Below are 14577 nucleotides of genomic sequence, written 5' to 3' on the forward strand. Positions count from 1 at the left end.
TGTAATAAGTAATGCATGTGCCCAAAGACTTCATGCAAATGTCACCTGCAGGACAATGCCTACACGAACTTAGTGACCACAGAAGCTGATCAGTCCCTTAGGTTCCTGATATTGAGGTTGTGTTGGTAGAAGAATTTGGCTTAGAAGCCCTTGGCCTACAGATGCAGGCAGCATTTTCCAAATCCTGGAGAGACCAACCAGTGGTGACTTCCACAGCTTGGACACTCTTGTTTCACAGCAGCCAGTTGCAAACTTCGACATGCAGCACCTGTGACTATTGTTTAGGTCAGATGCCCTGGCACACGCCCCTTCAGCCCCGCATTCTCTGGGCTACACGCTGCCAGATGCTGCCAAGGCAGCTGTTCGCAGTCTGACCGCTGCAGGTGCCAATCTCTGGATTTGCTTTGCCACCAACAAACTGACCCATTGTGAGGAGAAATGGGCACTGACATTTCAATGACAGGAAACATTGCCTTTGTTTTCTTTTCAGCAATTTCCCATGTGGACAGGGCAGTTGTGGGATGAGCAGGCATTACAGGTGGCATCGATCTGTGAAACAGTGACAACTGTTCAGCCAGCCAGCTAATGCACCAGGGTAACAGTCCCTCAGCATCTGAAACTGTGGTAAAGATAAGAGCATGTGTCAGGACAGACACCACGTGGGTGGCAGTTTCAGGTACTTCCACTCAGATTTGCAGCTGAGTTCATCCCGTGTCAGGGAAATCTACAGCACAGTTCATTGCAGATTGTCCTGAGCTCGGTGCAATCCAATAAAAGCCTGTGCCCTCCCATTTGTCATCTTACTAAAGGTTTCGCAAAGTTGTTTCTGGAAAACGGTCTTCTGGTCAGGACCACTGAAGGCACCCAAAGCACTTTGTCTGTTGCCATGAGCAGGTTGGAGTGAAGTGATGGGTGTAAACCCCTGCTGCATTTTCAGGCATGTTTCAGGGTGATGGGATCTGCCATGCAGGAATGAGCCTGTCCTGACTGTGATGTACTTTCAGGTCCAATATCTACTATATTGCTGAGACCTGGTCCTAGAAACATCTCAATGTGTTTATGCAGAACATGATGCTGAGGAAGGGCCAAGGTCTTCCAGCAGCCTCACAGGTCCTGTTGCTCACAAGAAGTTTTCCCACAAGGCTGACCATAACTGCCCTATGCTGGGCGTCACCCCACTGGAACAGAAGTACACCTTCTAGTGTCCTGGTGGGATCGACAGAGAGGACTCCCAAGGGTGCCCTGACGATGTCAACTACTTGCTCGTTAGCACTTCCTGGCATTAGAATTGTCACAGGCCTGAGCAGTGCCAAGGCAGTAATGAGGCTGTGCCTGGAGCATGGACGTGGGTGATGGTGGGCCAGGCTGGGGTGAGAGGGGTGCAGACAGGCAAAATGTGGTCACAAGTTATGGAAGGTGAGAGGAAGCAGTTGTGGCTACATGGACTTCCATCTCTGTGGAGGTTTTTCCACCCTGGGAAAACAGGATGGGGAGACACAGCTCCTAAGGATTTTGGCATGTCCATGAAGCCTCAGCACCTCCCTATCAGCATCCCCCACTGTCCACCCACACCTGCTGTTTTTTCTGTATGGAATGAGGCAACAGACAGCCTGGTGGCAGTCATCCCCATCAGGACAGACCTGTAGGAAACAAAGATGGCAACATGTAGCAAAATATCGGAGGGAAGATTAGTAGTTGAGGGCTGGGTGGTGGACAGGTATCTGTGTCCTGTGGGAAGAAGGTGTGTGGGCCAAGGGGTAGGAGTGGGAGGGTCATTGCCACACCTTGCACAATTTACCTGCAAAGCCTTGAATGCGCCTATGAGAGCTTCACAGAATCACAGGGAGACTGAAGTTGGAAAGTACCTCAGGAGATCATCTGGTCCCTCCTGCCTGTTTAAGCAGGCTCGGCTAGAGGTGGTTGCCCAAGACCATGTCCAGACAGCTACAGAATATCTCAAACACAGAGTCTTCACAAGCTCTCTGGGCAACCTGTGCCAGTCTGCAGTCACTATCACAGTGAAAATGTGCCTGGTGATGTTCAGAAGGAGCATCCTGTGTTTCAGCTGGTGTGCACTGCCCCTTGACCCGTAAGTGAGCACCACTGGAACACTTTGATCGCGTCTTCTTTGCACTCCCTCTTCACGCCTTTTTATACAGTGGTAAGATGCCCTCCCCTCTCCACAGTAAGAAGTCTTGACTATCGCTGACTTGCAGCATAAACCTACCTGTCTCCTGGTCCCCACGGGCAGGGGATGGGACGATGCCAGGGCGGGCGGGGATGAGAGCTCGGGGAGGGACCTGGAGGGGACGCTGTTGGCCGACAGCCCGTTCCTTCGCTGGGGCCAGGGATGGGTCCGCCCCGGCTGCACCGACCCGAGGCGTGGTCACCTTCTGAGGGGCTCACAGGGCGAGAAGCTGGGACAGCGCTGGAGCCGGGCTGGGAGACCCGGGAAAGGAGCCTTCAACTCCCGGGGCGCCGTTGCCCCTCTGTCCTACGGCCCTGCCCGCGTCCCTCGCTGGGACCTCCTTCCGCTGAGTGCCCCCTTCTCCTGAATCCCCCCTTCTCGTGTACCAGGCGGGCCGGGCGGGTCTGTCGGGGTCGGGCAGAGGCGCCGGCGCTGCCCCGGCGAGGCGGGGCTGGGCAGGAGTTGCCCGAGCGCGGCTCCGCTCGGCTCGTGTGCGGCTCCAGCACAGCCCTCGGCCGCGGCCGGGCACGATGTCGGCCGGGCTGGGGCCGTGGCTGCTGGGCTTGGCCTTGGCCTTGGGGCCGGCAGGTGAGAGCCGGGCGGGAAGGGCAGCGAGCCCGGGGCTGGGCGAGGAGGGAGCGGGACAGGCAGCGGCAGGAGCAGGGACAAGGACAGATACTGGGACAAAAGCGTGGGGACGAGAGGGGCGGTGGCTGTGCCAACGCGGGCGGCTCCGGGGCAGTGCGGGAACATCCTCGGTCCGTGATCGCGCCCTGCCCTATGCCTGCGCTCTCCCCCCGCAGGGCTGTGGGCGCAGTGGAGGCTGCAGGAGGACGGCGGGGGGCTGCGAGCGCCCGGACAGTCCGTGCGCCTCTCCTGCCGCGCGTCCGGCTTCAACTTGGGGACCGTTTGGTGGTACCGTCAGTCACCCAGAGGCAGCTTCGAGTGGGTGTCCTTTATCAGCCCCTCGGGCCATGAACAGCACAACAGGGCAACAGTACGGAATCGGGCCACAGCCTCCCGGGACAATGCCCGGTCTGAGACATACCTGTCATTGCAAGCCCTGCAGCCCCAGGACTCTGCCCGATACTTCTGCGCCATTCACACAGGGACAGGAAACCCAGCTGCGCTTTAACACAAACCCTCTGAGGCCTGACACAGGGGATGAGGGGAAGGTGAAGTTGCCAGAGGCCAGTAGCTAATGGGCTGTTCTCAAGGAGTCAGGTGCCATCACTGTGCACCACAGATGTTCCTGGCCCTTACTGCACACTGCAGGGATTCCCATTTACTGCCAGTTTAACTAAGAGTAGAATTTTAAGTAACTTTAAAATGCCTTGCCCCCACTTTATCCCTGTTTCTTCCCAGGCTCACCCTCAATCAGTTCATTAATTCACTACTTCTATTCCCCAAAAGACTAATGGCAATTGGGAGTGGGGCATGGAGTCATTTCTTAGTATTTAATCCCTAGTCTTCATCACTTGCTTCTTGTTCCCTCCTGCAGTCTGCAATCTTTCAGAAATGGCTTCACCATGGTTCCTTCACAAGGGCTGCAGTCTTTCAGAACTGCAGGCTTCAATGTTCACCCAGGTAATCTCAGAGCTAAGCCATTGAATTTTAAAACAGAAAGAAAGTTTATTTTGGGAGCACTACACAGCTGCCAGAATTCACAGCTGGCTGGTAAAAACACACACAGAGGCTGCAGGTCTTCGGGGCTATAAATATGAAGGGGCTTTCTGACCTGCTCAGTGCTGCTTTCCTGAGCTATACCACTTCCCTTCTCTTCTCTTCCTCCACTTGTGAGCAAAGGAATGCTTCTTATGCTGCGAAGAGTTAGCTTAGCTGAGAAACAGTTTCTGAGGGAAAGACAAAGAGTAGTTGTTCTCACACGTTCTCTCAACGTATGTTTCTGTTAGCCACAACAGGTTTCCTGAGCAAAGAGAAGTTTCCAAACCATTTACCTCCTCGACCATTTCTTGTGCACGGCCCTCCCAACCCCCACAAGAGTCAATCCACTCCAGCCTGGGCTCTCCACAGGTTCCACTTCCCCAGGATCATGACCAAAGAGCTTGTGAAGATCTCCAAGTATGGAGACTCTACAAGGTGCTGGGGCAACCTAAGCCACCCTCACACAGTGAAAAAAGTGTTCTCTGATGTTCAGAGAAAACATCCTGCAATTTTGTGTTTGTGCCCATTGCCCTGTCCCCGGGCATCTCTGAGAAGAGCCTGGCCATATTGCCACTATTGCCTTTCCCTCCTATTGTGGGTTAAGCCCTGGCAGCAAACCCTGTGCAGCTGCTCACACCCTGTCCCTTCAGAGGGATGTGGGAGAGAATCAGAAGGGTAGAAGAGAGAAAACTTGTGGGTTGAAATCAAGTCAGATTAAGGGGTGAAAAACAAGTCATTTTCACAAGCCAAGCCAATTCTTCCCCTTGGCAGGCAGGTGTTCAGCCATTTGCAGGAAATTCAGATTTCTTCACATTGAACAACTGCTTTGGAACGCAAAGTCTGTAACTTAAAACATCCCAGTATCTTATTTCTTTCCCTAAGGTTTATTTCTGAGAATGGTGTGTTACGTGTTGTCTTGGTCTGAGTTAGCTAAGTGCCAACCCTCCCCCCCAAGTACAGAGAGAAAAGCTGTCTTCTGCCTGCCGAGGGAAAAAAGAGAAGAGGGAAGGGGGGAAAAAACCCTTCAAACTACATTTATGCTAAAACTACATATATTTCACAGAAAAGAAAGAGAGAACTAGAAAGAGGTACAGATACACACTTACACAAGTTAAAAAAACAGCAAGGCACAATCTTTCATCTTCTAGTGAACTACAAAGCATACAGTTTTAACCCCAACTCACTTTTAAAAGACTTAATCTTCAAAAAGACAGACTCAAGAACAAACATTTTACTTCCCTAGGGTTGTATGGTGGTCAGCCGATGCTGTCGGCCCGGGCTTCCCCCATCTCTCTCAGCACAGCACAGCACAGCACACCGTCCCAGGAACCACAGCCATGAAGCAACTGCCCCAAGCCACTCCTACACTGCTTCTTATTCTCTTTGGAAAGGATGTCGTAATATGGTATGGAATACAATACTACTGGCCAGAAGCTGTCAGCTGCTAGCCCAGCCTGACTCCAGTCAGCTGACAGCTCCAAGCCCACTTCTAGATCTAAAGCCTAAATTTAGGCCCACTTAGGTAAACCTATGACACATGTGAAGTAATCCTTTGCTCAGTCGGTATCTGTCTCAGTTTAAAAGAAACTCAGATGTCTATCTGGACTAGGAAACGGGGCTTCTTCGCAAAAACCACCACAACCTTTGAAATTAAAATACTTTACTCAGAAAATGTGTAGAGAAGGATAACAGTTCTTAACCACAAATATATACATAACGAAAACCAGAACAGAACAAACAACACCACCGTAACCAAAATTTTCAAACCAGTTAAGTCCTTTCTCTCTTCCCCTTTTGGTACAGTTATATTTACGGACGGCAGGGGACGATACCGCCCCTCGGGATGCAGTGGCCACGAAAGTCACTCCCGGGCTCCCGCCAGAGTAGTTCCAAAAAACTCACATGGGAAAATGGAAGTCACGGGGTGAAACCTTTCCCGTGGACAGTGTAGAGACTCTCTTTTCATCATTCGTCTGAAAGCACTGGCAGGGGGTGGAGGGTTAGCAACTCCACTGCAGATGGCTTCGGCCCTCAGGGAGTCTGTAGCAAATCCAGCTAGCACTGACTGCTCCCTCTCTCGAGAGAGAACAGCTCAGGCCATGCAGAGCTGGGGGCCCGAGCCAGGAGAGCTCCCTCCAAGTGCTTGCACCAGCCCAGCAATTGTGGCTGGCACCTGCACAGCAGCCAGAGCAGTGTGGCCAGCACCAGGAAGAAACCTCTCTCCCTCCCCGCTTCACCTCCCCCTGCCATCAAGCTGGAATGCAGAGCTGTCAAGCACCTCTTTGTTATCTGTCCTGGCTCTTCAGCTCCCAAAACATCTGTGATAGAAAGGGAGAGAAAAATTCCCTGAAAGATTTCGAAACAATAACAGTATCCAATGTGCTGTGGTGTCCCATCCCTGCTTATTGCCCAACCCCATCTTACTGTTGAGGCAGTGAGTAAAACAGAATGACCTCAGCACTGTTGTGCTGGTTTGGGCTGGGGTACAATCCCTCCAGTGTGTTCATGTGGGTCACAGCCCATGCAAGGGAGGAGTCAGTGAGTGGGCTATGCCTGGGGTCAGAGAAACGGGGTCTCGTTGTGCCTGGGTGCTCTCAGTGAAGAGGAGAGAAGGGCAAGGGAGACGAGAGAAAAAACTGTCTCAGTTCAATGGGAGCTACAACATCCATCTAGTCCAAATGCTTGATGAGCTCAGCCATGAATCAAAGGTAAAGCATGTGCTTGTACTGCATGGATGTTGTCCAAAAGCCTTTTACACATTGTCAGAATGGGGCATTGAACACCTCTCCAGGACACCTGTTCTGTTTGACCACTCTCGCAGTAAAATGCTTCCTTGTATCCAGCTTAAAAATCCTCTAATGCAGCTCTGAACCACTGCCAGATGTTCTACCACTATATACGAAAAAGGACCTTCCTCTCTACTTCCTCTCCTCGGGAACTGGAGAGGAGGATGAGGGAGTCCCTCAGCCTTCTCCAAACTTGGGCTTTGGGCCGAGGGAACTTTTAATCTCCTGCCATGCTGGACCAGCCCCAGGTGTCCCAGGGGACTGCAGATCTCCCTGGCTCTGTATCCCATTGCTTCTTTTCCAAGCCTCAAGCCTCCACTCTCAGTGGGCCCCTCTTCCCTCTCCAATTCCCTTTTCCCAACCCTGTCCTGACAATCCCTTTTGCAAGGGGCCATATTTAAGTACCCAGTACAGTCTGTGGAGGGACAGTGTGCAGGCCTACTGTGGAGTGGGCAATGCTCCCCAAAAGGGTAATCACACTGTGTCAGGGCTCACAGGTGTCCCCCATCTGTGGTTGCAGGAAGAGATCTGGATTCCCACTGAGTAGGAGGACACAGAGAAGGGAGTGTCTTGGCTCTGCTGAGCAGTTGAGTCCTGGTCTGTCCTTGGGCCTTGGGGGTCTGGGAAGGCTTTGACAAGAAGAGACAGCTGGAGAAATGTCATCATGGGAGTGAGTAGAGTGCTGGGCCAGAGTGGAGGGAGCAGGGTGAGGAGCACTTTTACCTCAGGATGCCCTGTCCAGGTGGAGCTGGGATTCTGGGTCTCATGTAGGAGCAGCAGCTCAGAAGCAGCAAGAGCCAGGAGGCCAGGGGAAGGACAAGGTGTCACCCTGCCAGGTCAGCTCCAAAGTCCCAGCATCACCCTGCAAAACTTCCTCAGAGAAAGATCAGGGATGACACCATGGCAACACATCACCCTTTGCACACCAGAGCTTTTCCTGCCAAATGAATTCTGTTCTTACACCCTGCAAGGTGAGAGACACCCGGGAGTGCCCCAACAGCTTAAGCTTCTGCTCCTCCAGTCCCCACCTCTCACTCTCACTCATGTCAAAGATACAGGGAGGGACTGGGAGGGACTGAGCCTGAGTGCAGTGACAGAGGCAGAGGCAGGGAAGGTGTGGGCAGAGCTGTACTGCAGGCAGAGAGAAGCTGGAGAGAGGCAAGACAGAGCTGGCCCGGCCATGTGGACTGTCCTGTGTATGGGGTTCTTGCCCATTTTAGGTAAGTGAAAGGAAGGGGTGATGCGCCCCAGGATCTGGGCATGCCTGTGTGCTCTGCATGTCTCTGTGGAGCTGTGCTTGCAGCCTGACATGTTCCAGGCCTGATGTATTCCACCATCCCTGGGGAGCACAGTGGGAACCACCTTCCTCCTCTTCTAGCTGGGACCATGTTACCTCCATCCAAGCTGCCTCTTCTGCAGGGTGGGGACAGGCAGGGCACGTCCCTGCTGCACTCAGCTCTTGGGGCCAAACGCTTTGTGCTTGCACTGGACACTCTGCTCATGGGGCACTGCCACCCATCCTGCAAAGCCCAGCTTGGGGATGGCAGCACAGGGACTATGCCCCACTTAGCCTGGGAGAGGTCCTTCTCTCTCTCAGGTGCCTTCACAGATGTTTCAGGGAGAGATGAGGGTTGTTCCTCAATGTCTTGAGTAATCATGGAATGTTCTCTCTCTCTGTAGCAGTCACTGGCCAAGTGGCCTTGGAGCAACACCCCAGGGGACTGACCATACAAGAGGGATATAGAGTTACCTTCCAATGCAGCATGAGTGGAGGCAACATGTGGAATTACTTCATGTACTGGTACCGTCAGAGCCCGCATAACACTCTGGAATGGATTTACATGGAGGGTGATAAGTATGCAGATGGTTTCCAAGATCACTTTGAGGGATCAGTGGAGAGCAACAATTTCACACTGCAGATCCTGGCTGCAAAGCCAGAGGATGCAGGATTATATTACTGTGGAGCAAGGATCACCCTGGAGCAGCTCTGCAGCAGAGTGGAACAAAAAGTGACTGATGGGAAGACAGATCTCTCAGCATTTCTTTCTGGCAGCTGCTCACCAGGGACTGTTGTCAGGCAATGGCAGGTGCAGGAAACAATCCTCTGGCAAGGTGGCAGCAAAAGGCAGCAGAGGGAAGTGTGGTAGAAGGGCTGGTACCATTTATGATGCAGGAGGATCTATTCTGAGAGCTTCAGAGGCTGTTTAGGAAAGTGCAATTTTAGTGAGCGTTGCATGGCCTCATTTTCCCTCTGTGGTTTGGCTGCAGAGTCATGAGATCCGGGAGATGTGTTTCAGTAGCTGTGGGCGATGGAGCCAGACTATTTAGGAAAGACAGATCAGCATGGATAACATTGTTGTTGCTGGCTGCTACAGGTCATCTGATCAGGAAGAAGAAATAGAGCAGGGTTGTCCTTTTCTGTTCCCCACATGCCCACCAATCCACTCTCTCAGTTTCCCTCCTTCAGAACGGGACAGGGCAAAGAATTTCGATTTGAGTCTTGTGGGTCAAGATGAGGACAGGGAGATGTCCCAACCGTTCCCATCCTGACAAACAGAGAGGCTTAGGAAAATCAATTGATTTATTGCAAATTAAATCAGGATAATGAGAAATAAGGACAAATACAGAAAAGTTCTGCTCTCCCTGGCCATTTCAGACAGATGGAGAATGGGGCTTGTAATCGGTTCATAACACATTTTCTCTGCTGCTTTTTCCTTCTCATGCTCTTCTCCTTCTTCATTGTGGAGCCCAACCTATGGAAGACATTTCTCCAGGAACTTCTCCAACCTGGGTTCTTCCCTCTGACTGCAGTTCCTTGCAGACTCCTCCATCTTGGGCCCTTTCCACAGGGTTCAGTCCTTCAGGAACACACTACTGCACTGAGGGTCCCCCGCAGAGCACAAATTCTGCAAGAAAACCTCCTCCAGTGTGGGCTCCTCCCTCCTTGGAACCGCCATTCCTGCCAGGAGCCTGCTCCAGTGTGAGCTCTTCAGGGAGTCACAGATCTTTTCAGAGCATGTCCAATGGTTGTGACATTAGATCCTCCGCTCTCTGCTGGGTCAATATCTGCTCAACCATTAGTCAACATCAGCTGAGAGGCACAACCTACATCACCCTGGTCTTCATCAAGGAATCTCTTCTCTGGCCTTGGGAGCACCTCCTGCCCCTCCTTCCTCATGGAAAGTCACCATGTCTTTGTGAAGTGGAAATAGTGCTCAACCACATTTACAGCCTTCTACAGTAAGATGATGGGGGTTGATGGATAAGGAAAAGGTGGATGTTGTGGATTTTTCATTTAGTTATGCTTTCAGCAGTGACTTCCCTGGACGTGATGTGGACAAATTCCTTTACTATGGACTAGAAAAGTGACAGGAATTGTACAAGGGTTTATTTTTCTTGCTCCAACCTTTCCCACTGGACTCTGGAAACTGGGATTCTTGAAGGCTGAAAGAGAGTTAAAGACTGTTTAAGACTATGGTAAACAAAGAATTCAGTACCTGAGCCCTTTTCCATGTCCTGTGTCACCAGATCCCCATCCCATTCAGCAGTGGGCCTGCGTTTTCTATGGCCTTGTTTATGCTAGAAGCCTCCTGGCATGTTGACCTGACTCCTTGCTCATTGGGGAGGAATCCTCTTGAACTCAGCACTGGTGAGACTGTGGACTACTGTGTCCCCTCCTGGACCTCCCAGCGTGGGAAGGACATGGACATATGGGAACAAATGAAGGGCAGGGCCATGAAGACAAGGAAAGGGGCAACTGATATATGAGGAGAGACTGAGAGATCTGAGTTCTTTAGTGTAGTGAAGAAGTTGCTGGGGCGGATTAGTCACTTTGTTTAAATACCCGAGACTGTGTAATTTCCATTCTTGAGCACATTCAGAACTGAATAGGCACCTACTGTCCCTATCCCCGTTAGGCAGCTTGGCCCCACACAGCTGCTCCTCAGTCACCTGCAGTGGGATTGGGAGAGAGAAGGGTAGACTGGGAAAATGTGTGTGTTGACCCAAAGAGAATTTAATAAGCAAAGTAAAAGCTGCACACAGCAACCAAACAATATAAGGAATTAATTCCTGGCTTCCCATTTGCAGGCAGATGCTTAGTCATTTCTAGGACAGCCCTCACAATGTATAGCACTTAAGTGGGAAAGACAAATGCCATAACTCCAAATTTCCCCCTTTCCTCCTTCTTTCCCCCAGATTTCCTGCATGACACAATTTCATGTAGTCTGGAATTGTCCCTTGGCCAGCTGTGGTCAGCTGTACAGCTGGCAGGCAACATGGAAAGCAGAGAAGACTCGGTGCCGGGTAAGCACTGTTCAGCAATTGCTAAGTCATCGCTGTGTTATCCACATGGCTTTGGGCACAAAACAGAGCAGCTGCCCAGATGGACTGCTATGAAGAAATCAGCTCCCACCAAACCAGACCCAGCACACCTACACTGGCTGACCCTGCTTCAAGCAGGAGGGTTGAACGAGTCCTTTCCTAGAAATTCATTACAGCCTCAAAACTTCTACCATCCCAGCAGCAAAATTGGCTCCTTTTCTACTCCCCTTTCCTTAATGTCCTAGTTCAGCAGCCAGGACCAGTTTATCACTGTGTGGGCATGACCAAATGTGGGGCCGTTGATCCAAGGTTCACTGGTTCGATGAGGGTGAAGGGATGGCTGCCCTGGTCCTGCTCCCAAGGATACACTGCAGAGACAACCAGAGCCAAGGATGAAGGATCCAGAAGAAGCTTTTATTGAAGGCAAACACGGCCTTAAATAGTGTTCAGGGGTGGAAACTTCCAGAAACTAGGTGGAACCCTAATCCTCATTGGATGATAGGAGGATTGAGATTCACAACAATGACAAAGCTGAATGCAACATTAACAAACCAATAATATACCAGGGATAGCAGACAATTGCAGAATGGCAGGCTGAAATTGGTGGGAAAGGAGCCTTAAGGGGATTATTGGAAGAAGAACTTGGATGGGGAATTACTAAGGGGAAAATAGAACTAAGGAAGCCATGTTACAGTGCAGTTTTATATTATATTAAAATCTCTTTCCTGGTCCTCTTCTGGGGAACTGGCATCCACATGGTCATCATCACTGTAAACCCATTTTTCCTGGAACCTCTTCCACTGTTCATAATCAAGGTCTTCTGCCACAATCTAAACTGTGTATTCCACACCCTCTGTGCCATTTCTCGTGAACTGTTAACAATGGACCACTTGCAGCAACTGCCCAGGGCACACCTGACCCCTCAGGCTGCAAGCTGGGTGTTAAAGAGACCTGTGAGACAGGAGCTGGGATAACTCTCCTCAGAGGAGTCATTAGCACCTTCACACCCAGCCTGAGGGGCCATGTCTGCTAATGGGCCAGCAACGATTCCAAAACTATCCCAGAACTCACAGAGTCAGGTCACTCATTGTGGAACTGCTTGCCCTGGGGGAGGTACTGGATGTTCCCACCTGAACCAGGGGATATATAATCTTGGGGTTTGGTGACTTCTGGTACCACTCATTGGATCCAGAGAAGGACCAGAACCTCGACAGGACTGCAACCACCACTCTCGACCAGACAGTGACCCTCATCTGGACCAACAGGTTTTTTCCCTTCCTTTTACTTTGGACTGGTGGGTCTCAGCACTGGGGCTAAAGAACACCATTCTGTTTGTACCCTGGAGCGCTGGGTTATACTTCTGGGTTTTGTGGATTAAAACTAATTTCTCTTTGTATTATTGCATTTATTGTAATATTTTTATTAAACTGTAATTATAATCTCCTTTGTGTTGGGTTTATATCTCTGGCCAGTTTACCTTTAAACCAACACACTTACGTCCTTTCTGGAGAGCCAGAATCAGGTCTGATGCCCTGTCAGAGAATTTATGAGAGAACTTTGGGACCTGGAAATTGTTTGGGAGTGCTTTTGAGTTCTTGAGTTTCTAATGAGGAAGGTGTCCAGTCTTTCCTCTTGACCTCATGCACTGCAAGCACACCAACGTGTGCCCCCTACAGTCCCAGGAGAGTGGCCTTTGGGTGGCTGTGAGAGAGAAAAGGAGAACTAATCTTTTTCCAAAACAAATTTTGTCCTCTTCATTCCCATCCTCCTCACCCACCCTCCAGCAACAAGCCATGGACAACAGTAGGCCTCTCAGGCTACAGGTAGCAGCCTGTCAGTCCACCAGTCAAATGAGAATGTATCTTACTCCCCATCCTTCCAAAGCCAGGATCAGGATTTGTGTACAGAGTTGTACAACCCTGTCACATGGGCCTCTACCTCTATCTGCAGCCTTACAGAAGAACAGCACACTGTAAGTTCTAATAGAAGACCACACAGCATAAATACACCAAACAACAGAAATACAGAAAACAACCCCATGCTCAATAGCTCTCCTCACTCCTTTATGTGCCACTGGTTTAACCACCAAAATTACTTTTGTATCCCTTGAGTGCTTCTCTGTTCCTTTCCAGCTTTGAAACTTGTAGCCAAAGGAGGACAGAAAGTTTTCCTTAACACTACTATAACACAGAGTGTTTCTGGAAGTCCTTAGGGGAGCAGCTGTGAAAGGGAAGATGCAAACTGCAATATTCTCTTGCTTAAAATAATGAGCAGTACCTGAGACTAAGAGCTCTTACCTCAGGGTTGTTTTTTCAACACGTACCTGAAAGCAGCTCTTCCCAACTCAGAATACCCCATAAAAAAACAACACAAAAAACAGTAGAAGATTTACCCCTCAATGAAACCAGACTTCAAGCATGACCCACTCTCTACACAAGGCCTAGGTTTGGAAAAATGAAGATTCCTATACCAGTGATCAATTGTCTGTACCACTTCACAGGACAAGTATGTGCAGATCCAGCACAGGACAAGCATATATTGATTATGTGAGCAATAGTGGCTAATCAGACACAGATCTAACCTGCTTTTCTCTGTATCAGGATCTCCTATGGACTAGGCAAGGGCACAGCTCTAAAGTATAAATGAATAACTTCCCTTGGTAATTCTATGCTAAAAGTTCTTGTTCCTCTCCTCAGGCGCCCAAGAACTGACAGACATGGCAGAGTCAGTTTTCTCTTTTCCCCTGATCCATATCATTCATGGAGACATGAATATGCCTGTGAGGCTTCCACAGAATCACAGACAGGGTGAATTTGTAAGATGCCTCATTTATCCAAAGAGGGCTTAAAAGAACAGGGGACAGATTTTTTAATGCAGACTGTAGTGATGGGACAAAGTGTAACAGCTTTAGACAAAAATATGGCAGTTTCAGACAAGATACAAAAAAGAAATTGTTTTTAATGAAGATCATGAAACAAATTGCCCCCTGAACATGGATCTGCTCCAATCCATAAAACTGATAGAGTGCATCTTGAGCAACCTGATCAAGTTGAAGATGTGTGTGATCATTGCAGGAGGGTTGGACTAGATGGCCTTTAAATTTCACTTCCAATCCCAACTGGTCTGTGATTCTAAAACTCTTTTTCTATATATGTATGAAAGAACATCTCCCCTTCCCAAACCCCAGACTTTCTCTTCTCCATGGTAAACAGTCCCAGTCCCTCAGACACTGCTCTTGCAAGAGGTACCCCAGTCCCTTCCCTGGCCTCTCTCCAGCAGATCCAACTCTCCCTCGTTGTGGGAGTCAGAATGTGCCCCCCATACTCCAGCTGTGGCCTCAGCAGGGCTGAGCAGGGAGAACCCATCGCCTCCCTGACCTGCTGGCAGTATTTTGCCTAACGAAGCGCAGGATCCCGTTGACCTTCTTTGCTCCAAGAGCAAATTTCTGGGCAAGCTGTCCACAAGAGCTCTCGGGTCCTTTTCTGACAATGTGCTCTCCACCTCCTCGGCGCTGCTTTGTGTCCGCGGCATCCCGTGCCCGCCCCTTCTCGTGTCCCGGGCGGGCCGGGCGGGTCTGTCGGGGTCGGGCAGAGGCGCCGGCGCTGCCCCGGCGAG

General features: G+C 50.4%; 1 gene segment (V, D, J or C); it reads left to right on the forward strand.

Moving 5' to 3' along the window:
* Nucleotides 1–2247: 2247 nt before the first annotated feature.
* LOC139682823 (Ig heavy chain V region 6.96-like) lies at nucleotides 2248–3489 on the forward strand. The segment is given in 2 exon segments: nucleotides 2248–2776; nucleotides 2992–3489. Coding segments are annotated over 2 exon segments (390 nt in total).
* Nucleotides 3490–14577: the final 11088 nt, after the last annotated feature.

This window comes from Pithys albifrons, chromosome 25 (assembly GCF_047495875.1).
Source record: "Pithys albifrons albifrons isolate INPA30051 chromosome 25, PitAlb_v1, whole genome shotgun sequence".
In the NCBI taxonomy this organism is placed as follows: Eukaryota; Metazoa; Chordata; class Aves; order Passeriformes; family Thamnophilidae; genus Pithys; species Pithys albifrons.